The 13,909-nt window shown below is 41.1% G+C and overlaps 3 protein-coding genes across 7 annotated transcripts; 2 read left to right on the top strand and 1 right to left on the bottom strand.

Annotated features, from left to right (window-relative positions):
* Window positions 1–91: 91 nt before the first annotated feature.
* LOC146511528 (clusterin-like protein 1) lies at window positions 92–4,081 on the top strand. 2 transcript variants are annotated; one of them, XM_085172312.1, is made up of 9 exons: window positions 96–371; window positions 961–1,062; window positions 1,161–1,309; window positions 1,734–1,904; window positions 1,999–2,449; window positions 2,540–2,668; window positions 3,088–3,302; window positions 3,443–3,623; window positions 3,952–4,081. In XM_085172312.1, exons 2-9 carry the CDS (start codon window positions 972–974, stop codon window positions 3,960–3,962), a joined length of 1,398 nt encoding a protein of 465 aa, XP_085028438.1. In that variant the 5' UTR covers window positions 96–371; window positions 961–971; the 3' UTR covers window positions 3,963–4,081. The 2 variants fall into 2 exon arrangements, with proteins under 2 accessions (XP_085028437.1, XP_085028438.1); XM_085172311.1 differs by lacking the exon at window positions 3,952–4,081 and having other exon boundaries at window positions 92–371; window positions 3,443–3,930.
* A 96-nt stretch (window positions 4,082–4,177) lies between these two features.
* Window positions 4,178–7,876, top strand: tyms (thymidylate synthetase). The gene is made up of 7 exons (XM_085172317.1): window positions 4,178–4,959; window positions 5,234–5,307; window positions 5,399–5,573; window positions 6,016–6,117; window positions 6,208–6,383; window positions 6,485–6,556; window positions 6,641–7,876. The coding sequence occupies exons 1-7, from the start codon at window positions 4,719–4,721 to the stop codon at window positions 6,776–6,778; spliced, it is 978 nt and encodes a 325-aa protein (XP_085028443.1). The 5' UTR covers window positions 4,178–4,718; the 3' UTR covers window positions 6,779–7,876.
* Window positions 6,916–13,885, bottom strand: enosf1 (enolase superfamily member 1). Of its 4 annotated transcripts, none has more exons than XM_085172313.1 (15): window positions 12,972–13,885; window positions 12,766–12,868; window positions 10,974–11,089; window positions 10,478–10,564; window positions 10,362–10,388; window positions 10,204–10,276; window positions 10,060–10,098; window positions 9,869–9,951; window positions 9,662–9,784; window positions 9,454–9,588; window positions 9,094–9,135; window positions 8,888–9,017; window positions 8,645–8,744; window positions 8,479–8,560; window positions 6,916–8,375 (listed from the first exon to the last, which is right to left on the bottom strand). In XM_085172313.1, the coding sequence occupies exons 1-15, from the start codon at window positions 13,050–13,052 to the stop codon at window positions 8,283–8,285; spliced, it is 1,314 nt and encodes a 437-aa protein (XP_085028439.1). In that variant the 5' UTR covers window positions 13,053–13,885; the 3' UTR covers window positions 6,916–8,282. The 4 variants fall into 4 exon arrangements, with proteins under 4 accessions (XP_085028439.1, XP_085028441.1, XP_085028440.1 ...); XM_085172315.1 differs by adding an exon at window positions 11,197–11,336 and having other exon boundaries at window positions 12,766–13,885; XM_085172314.1 differs by adding an exon at window positions 11,197–11,340 and having other exon boundaries at window positions 12,766–13,885.
* Between the last annotated feature and the right edge of the window lie 24 nt (window positions 13,886–13,909).

Raw genomic sequence — 13,909 nt, forward strand, 5'->3', positions numbered from 1 at the left:
TGATTGAGACCATGCCAGTGTGTGTGCCAATTCTCTGCAGGGGGCTCAGGCTTACTGTCAGTCTGATAGAGATTAAAGCATAAAGTTTTACCTAAGGAGGGCTCTGGACTATGTTAGAGACCATTAAGTGCGTGAGACAGACAAACAACTGAGCATGTTATATTTACAGAGCATTAAAGTTGATCTGCAGGTATGCAGCGCGCATAAGGCTTAATAACCAATAATGCAAACACACTAATAGGATCTGTACTGCTGAGTAGATCCATAAAAATAGAACAATCCTCGGAGGAACCAGACTGTGTCAGTCTCATCCTTCCATAAGCACAAGCTGCTGCTTTTTCCGGGAGTTGGATATTTTCAGAGCTCTCAAGGTAAAAGCTTGTTCTACATTTCTTTAGTTTGTGTTTTGCACAGAATGGCACAGTTGCAGTGCAACAGCAGGCTTGGATGAGATATTGGGGGAGACTTGCAATACAGCTGTTGTTTTTTTTAAAACTAGATTGCATTGATAAGATGCCATAAACTAAATAAATTTGCAGCATTCAGAGCAAAAACACACAATTATGGTTGTTTCCTGTTATTTACTATTTACTTACTGTTGCTTTCAGCTTATTTAAGAAAAAAAATGTGTAGTAATTTGAGGTTTTGTTGTGTACATTTTTTGGATATTCACCTTTATGTATAATTCATCTGCACTTTATGGTAGTAAGCCATCATATTTCCTAATGAGATACTAATGAACAAATCCAAAAAGATTACCTGACAGCTGCCTTAGTGGATCTGTTCAGCTTATCATGTTTATTGGTTTGACATTGATTTCATATTGGATACTAATGAACTGACATTTTATCCACTCCCCTTCATACTGTAAATATTATATATAAATTTGCTTGTGAGCTGGCACCACCATGTGGTCATTGTTTCTTTTTGCTAGAAAAAAATTCTTCTCCTTTTCTGAAGCTTGAGGCAGGATGTGGAGGTTTCTTGCTCAGATTCTCTTCATCGCTGAAGTCATGCTCTGTGCCGCCGACTCTCCTCCGATCAGCGAGGAAACACTGAAAAGTAAGGCCTTCGCTGACGGAAAAGAAAAGCGAAAAACAAGATACCAGTGATTACTGTTGCAGAGCTTAAAGTATTGTGTGTTCCACGGGTGTGTGCAGGGCTTTCCGCAGCTGGAGAGCAGTACGTTGATGAGGAACTAAAGGGAACTTTGCTCGGAGTGAAGCAGGTGAAGGAAATGATGGAGAAGAAAGAAGAGAAGCACAGGCACCTGATGGATGCACTGAGGCACAGCAGTGATAAGAAGAAGGTGAATTCTGTTTGTTTTGCGCTGTGCTGATCGTCCAGTTTCAAAAATCCTGCACAGCATTTGTGGCTGGTTAAGATGTACCCGCAATTAAAATCGTGTTTAAACGGTTTCATGCCAGTCCTTGTGCATTTTTCTGAAACCCACCACATATTTTCTGCTTCACAAAGACAAAGTCACATGGAGAGACCTCAAAGCAGACAGTGAAAAATGAGTGTGGGAGTGCAGCTGGTTAAGTGAGTCTGGGGTGTAGTTTTACTACAGTCAGGATAAATTAACTGTCTGTAGATTATTATATTCTCTGAGTGTTTTCAGAACGCTGGGCAGGGGAGAGTGCCAGAGCCTCAGACTTCATCTTATCCTCTGTGGTTTATTAAAAGGGAATGTATCTGTGACAGAGTTTTCTGTTTTTTGGGTTGGGTTTTAGGGGGTGATGCAGCTGGCCAAAGAAACACAGCAAAAAGTCGAGGAAGCCGAACAACAATGTCAAGATTTAACCAAATCTTCCTTTGGGGAGTGCCGACCATGTTTGGAAGATTCTTGTAAGGCCTTCTATACATCTACGTGTCGCCGCGGCTTCGCCTCTTTCTCGTTCAAGGTTTGACTTCAGCACATTCCAACAAAAGGAATCTCTTTAGGACTGATGTTTAAGGTGCAAACATGTCTCTGTGAATCTCTCTCCCTCCCTTCAGGTAGAGGAGTTTTTCAGGAAAATGGCCACTAAGTTAGAAGATGCCGAGCAGGTCCACAATAAAAATGAGGAGAATTCAGGTGAAAATGTCGCAGCTGAGAAGCAGGTCACAGAGGACAAATCCAATATGGAGCTGCTGCAGGCTGAAGCATCGTTCAGCGACCTGTTGTCAAACATCAGCCTTTTGTACAACCAGAGCATTGGTCTGGCCAAGAAGATGCAATCCGTGTTTGGTCACGCCTTTCTAGAAACCTTCGCCACTGAGCTCCAGTCCAGCACGCTTTCGACCAGAGGGTCAAGCTCCGGCTTCCTTGGGTCGGTGGGTTTGGAGCACGTTCTTCACTCAGTGCTTGACTTTGGGAAGAGCGTGCTGGAAGGCTTCAGTGCACCAGTGGCTGATTTGTTTGAGGAAATAAAAGAAGCTGAAGAGTACATTCAGCAATCAAGTCGAGGTATCTGATGCACAACGCTGCACTCTTAAATATGTGTGTTTGTAGACAATGGTTGTTTGAGTGTAACATAATTCATGTCCACCTACAAAGATACAGGCTTGTTTTCTGGAATGGGACCGCTGCAGAGCGCATATATGTGCAGAAGACTCCGCAGACAAGCATCAGAGTGCTGGAAGCTTCAAGACCTGTGTGAGACATGCAGGGATTATCTGTTAAAGGGTAAATCCAGATTTATTTTGCCGCTCTTCCCACACAGACAGGTTTTATTTGACGTTAAAAAGAAGGAAAACTATGGAAAACAAAAAATGTCTGTCACAATTTCCTAGAGTCTCAATGCCACATAGCTTGTTGGGTCTGAAAAACAGTCCAAACCCAACAATATGGTCAAATTAAAATGATTTAGCAGACATAAAAACAGAACATTCACATCTGAGAAATGGGAATCAACTTGTTTAGGTCATTTTTGAGGCTTTACTTAAATGGTTTATTCGTTGTTAAAATAGTTGTTGATTATTTTTTTCTTGACTGAGAGGATTTTAAAAAATGGTTTCAACACTTTTTAGATAGATGCTTAAAATTATTTCATCAGGAGTCCTTTAGTTCAACATGAACATCTGGATTTCTGCCTCCTCATACAGCATGCCCCAGCGTGCAGCAGTTGCACTCTGAGATGGAGGAGATGTACATGCTGCTGAACGCCTCCCGTCAGCAGTATGACGGCAGGCTGCAGCTGGTCCACAGACACACAGCAGACACTCAGATGTGGCTCAGCAGCATGCATGACAAGTATGGCTGGGTCAGCCAGCTGTCCAACAGCACAGTGGACCCACACAGCATCTTCAGTGTGATATTGGTATGTGGCTAGTGATGCTGCATCTGTAGACATTATCTTTGCTGTATAAATTGGGAATCTTTTATTAAGGTTGCAACAAGCCAAGGTTGCAATTTTGAGCCAGACGGCTACTTTCATTTTCATCTCTTCTCATCTTTTAGGTGAGTCCACAGCAACAGATAAAGAATAACAAGCCTAGAGCAGACAGCAGTGTCACTGTCTCCGTAATGGATTCAGCCCCAGTAACAATACTGGTCCCAGCAGATCTGGAGGTGGATGACCCTGCTTTCATCCAAAATGTTGCTCAAGAGGCTCTGACACTATATAAGCGGCAGATAAAAGGTATTGATCCCACGATTGTGGTCCCTTAGTGCAGTATTTGGCTACCAGCATCACCTGGCAGAGTTCCAAATTGAATTTAACCCAGATGAACTGCGATCATTTGAAAGCGCTTTACACTGCGATCGCTACAGATCGGATAGTATGTTGCAATCCAAGATGATAATGTGACTAGAAAAACAATCATACATTCCTCTGTTTATTGACTTGTTTAAAAAGATTAATTGGATCCACATGAAATCAATCTCTTATTATATTATTTATATTATTTGTTTTTTTAATGGTCTGTACACTTACATAATGTAAAACTTAATAGTTCTTTTCTGCACAGGAATGGAGTAATGTGATCATACCACCATGGGAACAGTTTCTTTATGCAGAGTGAAGAGTCCAGGACATTCAGGTTTTCTCGTGCACAATTAAGCTGATCTGTATAATACTTGAAAATGCACCGCATAGACCTCTAAACCTTCATATGCACAGTTTATGTTGTTCTTATTAATGTATATTGATGCTTAGATTTTTAAACGTCTACGCAATAAAACAGTGTACACTCCTCAACCTCTATTTTGTTTGTTATTTATGTCACGAGTACTTTTGAATTTCGTTTTTGAATCGTACTTCATAGTATGTTTTGTTTACAGTTTTAAATAATTTTGTGAATTTTATATATATATATAAACTCTAGTTTTCGTGCCAGCTAGCAAAAGGCGTTTTTTACGACGCTTTTTTATGTTTATTCGGCTACAATAACCGTGGTTTGCATCTCGTAAATCTGTAAGAACAGTGAAGGGGTGACTTTTGTTCGTATGCATTTCTCTTATCAATTCATAGTTTTCAATCACGTGATCGACTCACTAATTTGGCGGCAAAGGGGCGTAATGTGTTTTGCCCACGTGAAAACTTGCTTTGTTGCGCATGCGGAAGAGGTCCATATAAGACAAATCTTCTCCTTCTATGATTGGCTATTCTATCGCTGTAGCCAGAACAGCCAATCAGAGAAGGAGTTTGACTGGGAGCGAACAAAATACAAAAGCTGAGCGGGAGTTCTTCAGTTGATTCTGAGGCTGGAAACACTGTAACAGTTTATTTACAAAAATGCCCGCAACTTCTGAAATACACGCCGGGGAGCTGCCGAACCAGGACAGCTGTGAGAAAGAGGAGAAGCAGCGGCTGACGACGGCGGCCGAGAAGCAGAAAAACTCTGGATTTTTCTGTGATGAACAAGGATATCTGAGTCTGGTGGAGCACATCTTGGAGAACGGCCGCTTAAAGGGGGACCGAACCAACACTGGAGTCCTGTCCCTGTTTGGCGCTCAAGTCAGATACAGCCTGAGAGGTACAGTTTACAGCTAGCATGGCATTGTATCTCTGTGTTAAAAGTACTGAAAACAGAAGGACTGCATGAAGTAATATGAAAAAGTCTTCCTAAAACAAAGTCATCTGCACCTTTTAGTCTGCTAACCACTGTAATTGACTTACAAGTATAAACTGGCATAACATTAAAATATAAAATAAAGGTAGTCGTTGCATAAACACCCATCTGCAAATGACAGCTGCTTCCTACTTCCTCAGCAACTTCACGTAACGTTTTTTTTTGCAATCTTTCACAGACCAGTTTCCCCTGTTGACAACAAAGAGAGTGTTCTGGAGAGGGATCCTTGAGGAGCTGCTGTGGTTCATCAGGGTGAGCCTGGCAGGAAAACAAAAGAAACACAAATCAATGAAAATCTTCCCAGTGTATAAATTAGATCTGATATTTTTGCAATCTGTCACAGGGATCAACAAATTCCAAGGAGCTGTCAGAAAAAGGAGTGAAGATCTGGGATGCCAACGGGTCTCGGGACTTCCTGGACAACCTTGGGTTCACTGACAGAGAGGAGGGTGACCTAGGACCTGTGTATGGTTTCCAGTGGAGGCACTTTGGTGCAGAGTACACAAACATGCATGCAGGTACAGTTTTCACCCAGCTGAATGAAGCTGTGAAGTCATTTGTCAGGATCAGATCTGCTCACCAAACTGTAGCCATGCATATCATTTTTCCTTTATTTGTCCATATTTTTTATCCCAGTAGAAGAAAAGCAATGCAGGTTTGTTTGTGGTTGATGCGGCAGCTATACAAGTAACTGTCTGAATTACTACATATAACTGGAAGTGCATGAGGAAACATCCACCTTTGGACTTTATAGTTAATTTGTTCACTCAAAGGTATTTGAGGGCCACCTTTTATTTAGTCATTCTGAATATTTCATAAAGATGCACAGAAATTCTGTAAAACATACAGCAGGCTGTGGGTTTTTACAGGTGTTATCTTATATGGAAATGCTGCTGTAAATGAAAATCATTTGTAGAGATGTCAAGTTTTCATGTTTTTCCTGGTTTCATCTTTGGACAGATTATACAGGACAAGGTGTTGACCAGCTGCAGAAAGTCATTGACACCATCAAAACGAATCCAGAGGACCGGCGCATCATCATGTGTGCCTGGAACCCCAAAGGTGAGGCCAACGGAGACCTTTTGCTTTAAGTTGCATTTGGTGAAGAATTATACAAAAGGTAAATCTTTGTCGTGTCTTGTGGTGTTGCAGACCTTCCTAGGATGGCGCTGCCCCCCTGCCACGCACTCTGCCAGTTCTACGTGTGCGACGGCGAGTTGTCGTGTCAGCTGTACCAGCGCTCAGCTGATATGGGATTAGGGGTGCCTTTCAACATCGCCAGCTATTCACTTCTTACCTACATGATTGCACACATTACAGGACTCAAGGTATGGCCAGTGCATTATTGTCATATTTGATACCTGTTTGGTCCAGCAGTGTCCCTCTCTATCGCCTCACCTGATATATTTTTTTTAATCTGTCCATTCAGCCGGGCGACTTTGTTCACACCCTGGGAGATGCTCATGTTTACCTCAACCATACTGAACCTCTCAAAGAGCAGGTGGGTTAGTTAAATATGCTTCTTGCATGTCTTATTGCTTTTTTAAATTTCAAACTTACACGTTTGTTTGTGTTTCATATGCAGCTTCAGCGAGAGATCCGACCATTCCCCAAACTGAGGATCCTGAGAAAAGTGGAAAAAATCGATGATTTCCGCACGGAGGACTTTGAGATCTACGGCTACAACCCACATCCCACAATCAAAATGAAGATGGCTGTGTAAACTCAAGTCACAACGTTGTTATGAATGAACAGTATGCTCTCCACTGTAATGTGTGCCTGCTTCACTCATGCTAAAAGTTCAGGTTTTTTTCTGTCTGATTTGGGTGAAGTCTCTTTTAAGCCTTAAGCACTTCAAAGTCTCTTCAAGTTCTTTGTTTTGTGTTTTAAATGAATAATTATCTAAGTCTGTAAATAAAGATGTTAATTTTGTCAGCTTGAGCGCAATCTAGTTGTACATTTAGTACAAAATATGACACTGGTGGGTAAGTGGAGAGTTTGCTTTGATTTTTAGTTTATTTAAAGAGATGAAGATGCCAGTTCTGACTTTGCAAGACGTCACAAAAGTTCAAAGATATGTTCATATATCCTAATAAAGGATGGGTTTACCAGTTAAAACTAAGTAAAGGGTGTCACATACAGTGAGCCCAAAAGTCTTTAATTTCATGTTTTTGCAACTTCCTATATGCTAACTGATGAACTGGAGTTGTACACCCATGAAATGTTTGGCTTAAACAGGGTAGCAGCCTTCAGATATCTTGTTAATGGGTTTCTGTGGTACAAACCACTTATAGAAAGAAACCGTGTGTGTTGAATCACTAGGCAGAAATGCATTTTCCTCATTTCTGATCATTTCATAAATAAAAATGTAATTGCAAAAAAATGCAAACGAACAAACATTTCCAGGTTGTGGCTGTCTGGATTTGAAGGCAACAGGACTCCATCCTAGACGCTTGTTCAGTGGTCGGTGCTGATGAGGAGTCTCGGGTATTTGACCGCTAATGGGGTTGTCACCCTGGTGGTGATCTAACCTTGGCTCATGTGACCCTGATCACCCATGCCTCGACTCTTAGGATAACCTCCGAAGTTATACCTTCAACTGGAGTTCTTAAGACTATTGCTTTTGCTTCGACCAAAACCTCTGGGGTGGATTTGTGGGCCAGTCACAAGTACAAAGTACTTAAATGGGAATAACAGAAGAATGAAATGAAAAAAAATTCATTATTTTTATCAATTATTTTCATGGTGTGAACTGAGCTGCAAAGCACTGCATAGGAGGGAAATTCAGAACTTCAGAAGACAGAATTTAGAGGATTTACATGACAAGTGCTTATGAAGGAAAGATGACCACAATCTGATTACTTAAGAGGACTTAATACAAGGTTTACAGCTTGGCTTGTAATTTTTCAAGTTTCATTAATATAGTTCTATTTTACAGCAGCAATTTTCTCACAGCACTTTACATTATAAAGGAAAGACCAAAGAGTATTAAAAAAAATCAAATGATTCACTACAACTTGGCACTTTGATCAGTAAGAAGAAAAATATTCTATTTAACAGGAAAAGAGCTCTGGAGAAAGTTAATTTCAGTTCCCCAGGCTTTCTGAAAGACTTTTTCTTTGGACATTTTCACATTTTCAGTCCAGTCCGTTTATGTGACAATTTCAGAATGTTTTTTCCCCTCCAATTTTGGACTGTACAAATGTAAAATGTTTAAAATACAGTCCCTATTTCTTTATTTCCTGTTTCCATATGTCTCCTTCAGGGTACTCATGTCGGTTCACAGATTCCTCCAGCATCTCACAAGAATAGCCTGGATCCTGAAATCAAAGAGCAGAACGATCTATACCAGCAGCTGTAAACAACACAAAGTTCTGGGTTTTTTCAGAGTAATGCAGATTGACTTCCTAATCAGTTTCTTGCCTTCGGTGGCATATAGTGGGCGTCTTGAATCACTACAGGACTAGTGAAGTGCTCGTGGAGGTGGTCTACATATTCACACATTCTGAGGGGAAAACAAATGAAAAAGTCAGTGTTTGGTTATAATCACTGAGATCAAACTGTTGATAAAAATAAACGCTGCTCCTACCGGTTCCTGAGATCCGCAGACACGCAGATGTAATCAAACAGAATCAGATGCTGGACGAGCTCACAGAGCCCGACTCCACCGGCATGAGGACACACAGGCACTGAGGAAGAAGAAACACAAACCCACGAGTTTCCTCTGTGTAGGCAGTATTTGTCTAATAACCTTTGAGGGCCTTTGGCAACTTTTAAAAAACATGCCTTGGGGATCTGTATGATTCATGATTGTTATTTCTTGAACTTTTACCTTGGAACTTGTAAGCCATCAGCAGCACGGCCAGGTTCTCGTTGACACTGCCCAGCCTACAGCTGTCTATCTGGACAAACTGCAGTGCAGAGGCCTGCAGGAACTGCTTAAACATCACCCTGTTGTGACACTGGAGAGAAAACTCAACTCAACTAAAAATATAACCCATCAAAGATATGCTTGTTGGAACAGACCTGAGCTCTGACCTGCTCGCCTGTTGCCACTCCAATCCCCAGTGGAGCCAAAGCCTGCAACAAGAAAGTTGTTTATCACTCAACAGCCCTGGATGGATGACTGAATGTACCTAAGAGACAGAAAGAGGGTCCTGTTCTTGTGTTTAATGTTACCCTTAATATTATTCATTAGAAAGTCAATGATACAACCACATAGAGGTTTAAAACGACTGCCAAGGGATGCATAATAACCACAGAAAGACATAAAATGTATCTGATGGTTGCTTTGTTTTGATGATTTTTCAACCTTTCTGTTGTCCCGTATACTTACTGTATCACAGAAATGCCTTTCATACACATAAACAAGCTGAAAACTAGAAATTATTCTCTTACCTTGGAAATAGCAGCATGACCCAGGATGTCATCTGGAGACGTGGGCTCCTCGATCCAAAGGGGTTTGACCTCAGCCAGTCTGGACACCCAACTTATGGCCTCGGCTACGTCCCATCTCTGGTTGGCGTCGATCATCTAACAGAAAAATAAACCCCTTTGGTATAATCTCCTAATGCCATTACACGTGCAGGGGCAAGAACAGGCTTACCAATGTGCTGCTGGGTCCAATCATTTTCCTTATGAGGCGGCACCGGCGTATGTCGTCCTCTAGATCAGCACCAACCTTCACTTTAAATCTGGTCCATCCGCTTTTAAGAGCATCCGAGCAGAGCTTAACAGAAACATGACTGTCATTATAGTTAGTAGTATGCCTAACTAGGCACACTGTTTGCTGAGTGATTTATACAACAGAGACCTGCTTGAGCTGCTGGTGTGAGTATCCGAGCCAAGCACAGGAGGTGGTATATGCAGGATAACCCTCTTTCAGCATCTGATCCTCTGATAGAAAAAAGATATGTACTGTGTTTAAATGGAATACATAGGCCTTTTATGGTGGCTGAAAGGGCTCTGGTTGGTTTCTAAAGAGGCAGTAATTAGTGTGCTCACCTCTCTGCTTCTTGCCCTCCTGTGCTTTCACAAGTATGTCTAAGAAAAGAATGAAGACAGAAGGAGCGTGACACAGCGTTTTGGTAACACTGCATTTCTCAAACTGTACTGGACACACTCAATGACGTCAAAAACCAGTCTCACCCAGAGCTTCTTCCTCTGTAAGCACATCAGTGATGTATCTGAAGTCGATGCACGACACAATCTGCTTCGGGTCCTGAATTGACAAATATCTGGCATGATATTTCCCTTGTGATTACATCCCAGACATAAATCGGTGGAGTAAATTATCTCTGACTCACCATGTCCACGAGCAGCTTCCACAGCGGCTGTGGAAAAAGTCTGTGAGCCATGATGTGTCATGCTTTATGAAAGAAACAAAGTTTTACTTATTAAGCTTCATCTGAGATTTCCCCACCTTGCCTTCAGCTCTTGCCCAGAGGTCCCACACAGCATTCAGGACTGCAGCAGTGGCCAGGTGGATCACTCCTTTCTCTGGGCCTAACTGTACCAGACAAGAGTCATAATTACATCTAGCAAAACTGGAGAGTACACCGACGTTTGTTAATAGACACATTTTTCATCATGCATTTATTAACTAGGTCTCTTTTTATAGTTAATTATTGTTGGAGGCTTTTTTGGCATGAAAAAAACAAGCATACATTATTCAACAACACTGGCAAAGCCACCAGTCTGAATAAGCTGTCTGGTATGGATACAAAAGTGTGGGCACCGCTAGATAAATTACATATTTTATAAATATAAAATATAAAATATTGATATTAACCCATAAGTGTTAAACACCGAGTGAATATCAGCAGATTCCATCAGTCAAGTGAAACTGATATTAGCTTGAAATCTGAAAAAATGACTGCAATCTGGTCATGTTTGTTATGTTATGTTTGTACTCTCACCCATCTCATCTGGCCATCACTGGTCAGGAGGCGGTAAAATCCACGGAAGTTACTCACAATATCCTGCAAAGATTTGCCGATAACTAGTCCTGCAAGGGCCTTGACAGCGCACAACACTGCGGGGTTTCAACCAGCAACAAAAACAAATTAAAACAGGATGAAGATCAAAACTTCAACAAAGAGCTATAATTTTAATAAACCTCATTTAAACAGATACATGGACTGTGGAGTCTGAGATGACAGCCCTGCAACAGCCAAGTTATGATGTTCGGTGTTTTGTCCAGTTTGTCTCCCTGTTGCTCTGTGCCACCCTACACAAAGGCGTCTCGCTCATAAGCCTGCACTCTTTGATATCCACTGTCACTAACTGAGGGTGAGTGGGAAGAGAAGAGAACAGAGAGAGACAGAGTAACAGTTAAACTATGTTAGACAGAGATAAATAATTACTAATGAATATTTTTCAGTTTCAACAGTAGTTTCCTGTTTTATTTTGATAGTCTCTTGACCTGCTTGTGTTATGTTCAGTTTTGCTTCCCCTGTCATTTGTCTAACTTAGCTCACCTGTGTCTTGTTTTGCCTGGCTGTGTTGCATGTTCCTAATTACCTCATGTGTGGATTAAAGTCCTCAGTGTCCCTCTGGTCTTCATCGTGCTGTTGCCGTACTCCTTTATGTTGTGTGCTCATCTTATGCTTTTGTTGAGCTTCCTAATAAAGTTGCATTTTGAGTTTACTTTTGTCTGATGAATCCTGCATTTTGGGTCTGCTCTCCACCTACCACACAGCACGCCTTGACAATATTTTCTGTTGCTGCAGAGTCAAGAGGACTTGAGTTCATGACTCAAGTCCTCTTGACGCTTTATAACCAGCTACTTTGCACGTACAGCGAGTGAAAGCATTGGGTGAACCGAATCAGGCTAAATTAAATCGAGCTATTAGACCTGAGTGAACTCGTATTGAGAGTTAGAGTTAGTCAGAGAGTTAGAACAACTAAAATAAACTTTGATTAACCTGAAAGGAACTAATATAGGTTAAGTGGTAGTTGATACAAATCAGGATTTAAAACCAAACCTGGGAAGGGGGAGAAATATATCTTTGTTTTGCTTTTTTGTTTTTATCTTCTTGTTTTATTTAAGATAACTAATGACATATATATACACACCATATACACATTTTATAGTCAATCCTCGTGTATTTACTGTGTGCATAGTAACTAGTAATCCATCCTTTATTTATTCCATCCTTTATTCCAGCATCTATGAACTCTGCACCATACATGTTATAAATGTTATCGTTTTTATCATGTTCATATCATGTTGTCAGTATTCTCTGTAATGTAACTGAAATGCATTGACTAAAACTACCACAAGATGGCAGTGCAGGGCTTGGAAATTAAAAAGAGAAAAGTCATCCAAAATCGGACATTTTCTCTGCAACTTTTTAATGATTAAGGAGCATGTAGGCCATAGAAACACCAACAATAAACCATAATGTGGCTGATTTCTGCATTGTTATTTATTTATTTATTTTAATTTGCTGGTGTAAGTTATGAGACGTTGTATTCATGTAAAAATCTACATCGCAGTTGTAATTTTGCTTAATAGAAAACAGCAGCGTTTTCACATTTAGTCTATATAGCTGAGATTTTTTCTCCCTACCGAAAACCTTATGATAAAATTCACACTGTTCAAGAACCAGAAATTCCGAGCTCACTGCGTGCACTTGAATGCAACAGCAAGTTTGTTGTGGTGGCTTCGTCAAAGTGGGTCTTTAAGGCCGCCCGCGTGGATCTTACCGATCTCGGTGCCTTTTCCCAACGTGAACGTGAGGCCAAAACCTTTGAGGCCGCTGTCCGTGTCGAGGACCACATAGGCGGCCGAGTAGTCCGGGTCGGTGTGCTGCAGCGTGGACATGAGAGGGGGGAAAGGCGTCATTCTTGTGACTGTGTCTGTGAATGCGAACATGCACGCGCGTGGAGAACGAGCTCCACAAACTTCTTACCATCGCGTCTGAGCCGTGCTGCTCCAGGGACGTCGGGAACCTCACATCCCTCACTCTCAAATTAACAATTTTGTGCGACATCTCTGCGCACAGATTAAGTCTGTCATGTGATAGAAGCGATTTCTGCTGTTGTGACCTCTATAAGCTTACCTCACCCACTTCACCATGTCGTGTCGGTTTAAACATTAAAGATAAGGCTTAAAGAGACAAATCAAAGCGTCTGGTCTCTAAGTGAATAATAAAAATATAAAAATACACTGTGTAAAATCGCGTTTTATTGTACAAATTCCCCAGGTGAGTCTCCACCCACAACCTGCCTCCCCGGTAAACTTTGCAGTCTTGTCAATTTTATCAATAATCATACAAAATGAGGAGTTTATAAAGCCCTTCATTACAAGCTCGGTCATCAACAGGCATTAATAACAATATAATACTGTCCTGTCGAGTCCATACAGGAGCAAAGAGAAGAGCTATCATACACATCACTGCCATACAAACAACAGTTTTTGCAGAGTCACCATAAAACACGAGAGTCTGAGTTTCATCCCATCCCTGTTTAAACCGTTAAATAGACCCAGTGACACATTATACAAACGTCTTTCATGTAAGCATGTCTCTGCAGCGATTACAGTGGGATTATAGTAACCGGGGCAGTGACGGACACAAAGAATTATGGCATTGTAATCACAAAGTCTCTTCTGGAGGATGATGGACAGTGAGGGGAAGTCTTCAAATGAAGCTTTAAATCAGTGTCCATGAGATTATAAATTCTAGGAACATATTTGTTTTGTTTTTTTTAAAAAAGACAGAGTTTATCACAATCTTAATCATGTCTACTGCAACTGATGACGTGAATAAAGATAAGCCGTGTGGAATTTGGACCATCAACCTCACCCTGAGAATGTCTCCCTGTTAGGAAAATATATTATTTCTTATCA

Source organism: Neolamprologus multifasciatus, chromosome 9 (genome assembly GCF_963576455.1).
Source record: "Neolamprologus multifasciatus chromosome 9, fNeoMul1.2, whole genome shotgun sequence".
Taxonomy (NCBI): Eukaryota; Metazoa; Chordata; class Actinopteri; order Cichliformes; family Cichlidae; genus Neolamprologus; species Neolamprologus multifasciatus.

What these genes read in the sequence shown, in the direction of transcription:
- LOC146511528 (XM_085172311.1), top strand. Translation starts at nt 972, where the DNA reads ATGTGGAGGTTTCTTGCTCAGATTCTCTTCATCGCTGAAGTCATGCTC. An exon ending in CAGCGAGGAAACACTGAAAA is followed by an intron (nt 1,063 to 1,160) that starts GTAAGGCCTTCG and finishes GGGTGTGTGCAG; the next exon opens with GGCTTTCCGCAGCTGGAGAG. An exon ending in CATTCAGCAATCAAGTCGAG is followed by an intron (nt 2,450 to 2,539) that starts GTATCTGATGCA and finishes CCACCTACAAAG; the next exon opens with ATACAGGCTTGTTTTCTGGA.
- tyms (XM_085172317.1), top strand. Translation starts at nt 4,719, where the DNA reads ATGCCCGCAACTTCTGAAATACACGCCGGGGAGCTGCCGAACCAGGAC. An exon ending in AGCTGCTGTGGTTCATCAGG is followed by an intron (nt 5,308 to 5,398) that starts GTGAGCCTGGCA and finishes AATCTGTCACAG; the next exon opens with GGATCAACAAATTCCAAGGA. An exon ending in CTGAACCTCTCAAAGAGCAG is followed by an intron (nt 6,557 to 6,640) that starts GTGGGTTAGTTA and finishes TTTCATATGCAG; the next exon opens with CTTCAGCGAGAGATCCGACC.
- enosf1 (XM_085172313.1), bottom strand. Translation starts at nt 13,052, where the DNA reads ATGTCGCACAAAATTGTTAATTTGAGAGTGAGGGATGTGAGGTTCCCG. An exon ending in GGGAAAAGGCACCGAGATCG is followed by an intron (nt 11,090 to 12,765) that starts GTAAGATCCACG and finishes GAAACCCCGCAG; the next exon opens with TGTTGTGCGCTGTCAAGGCC. An exon ending in TTGGACCCAGCAGCACATTG is followed by an intron (nt 9,589 to 9,661) that starts GTAAGCCTGTTC and finishes TTTTTCTGTTAG; the next exon opens with ATGATCGACGCCAACCAGAG.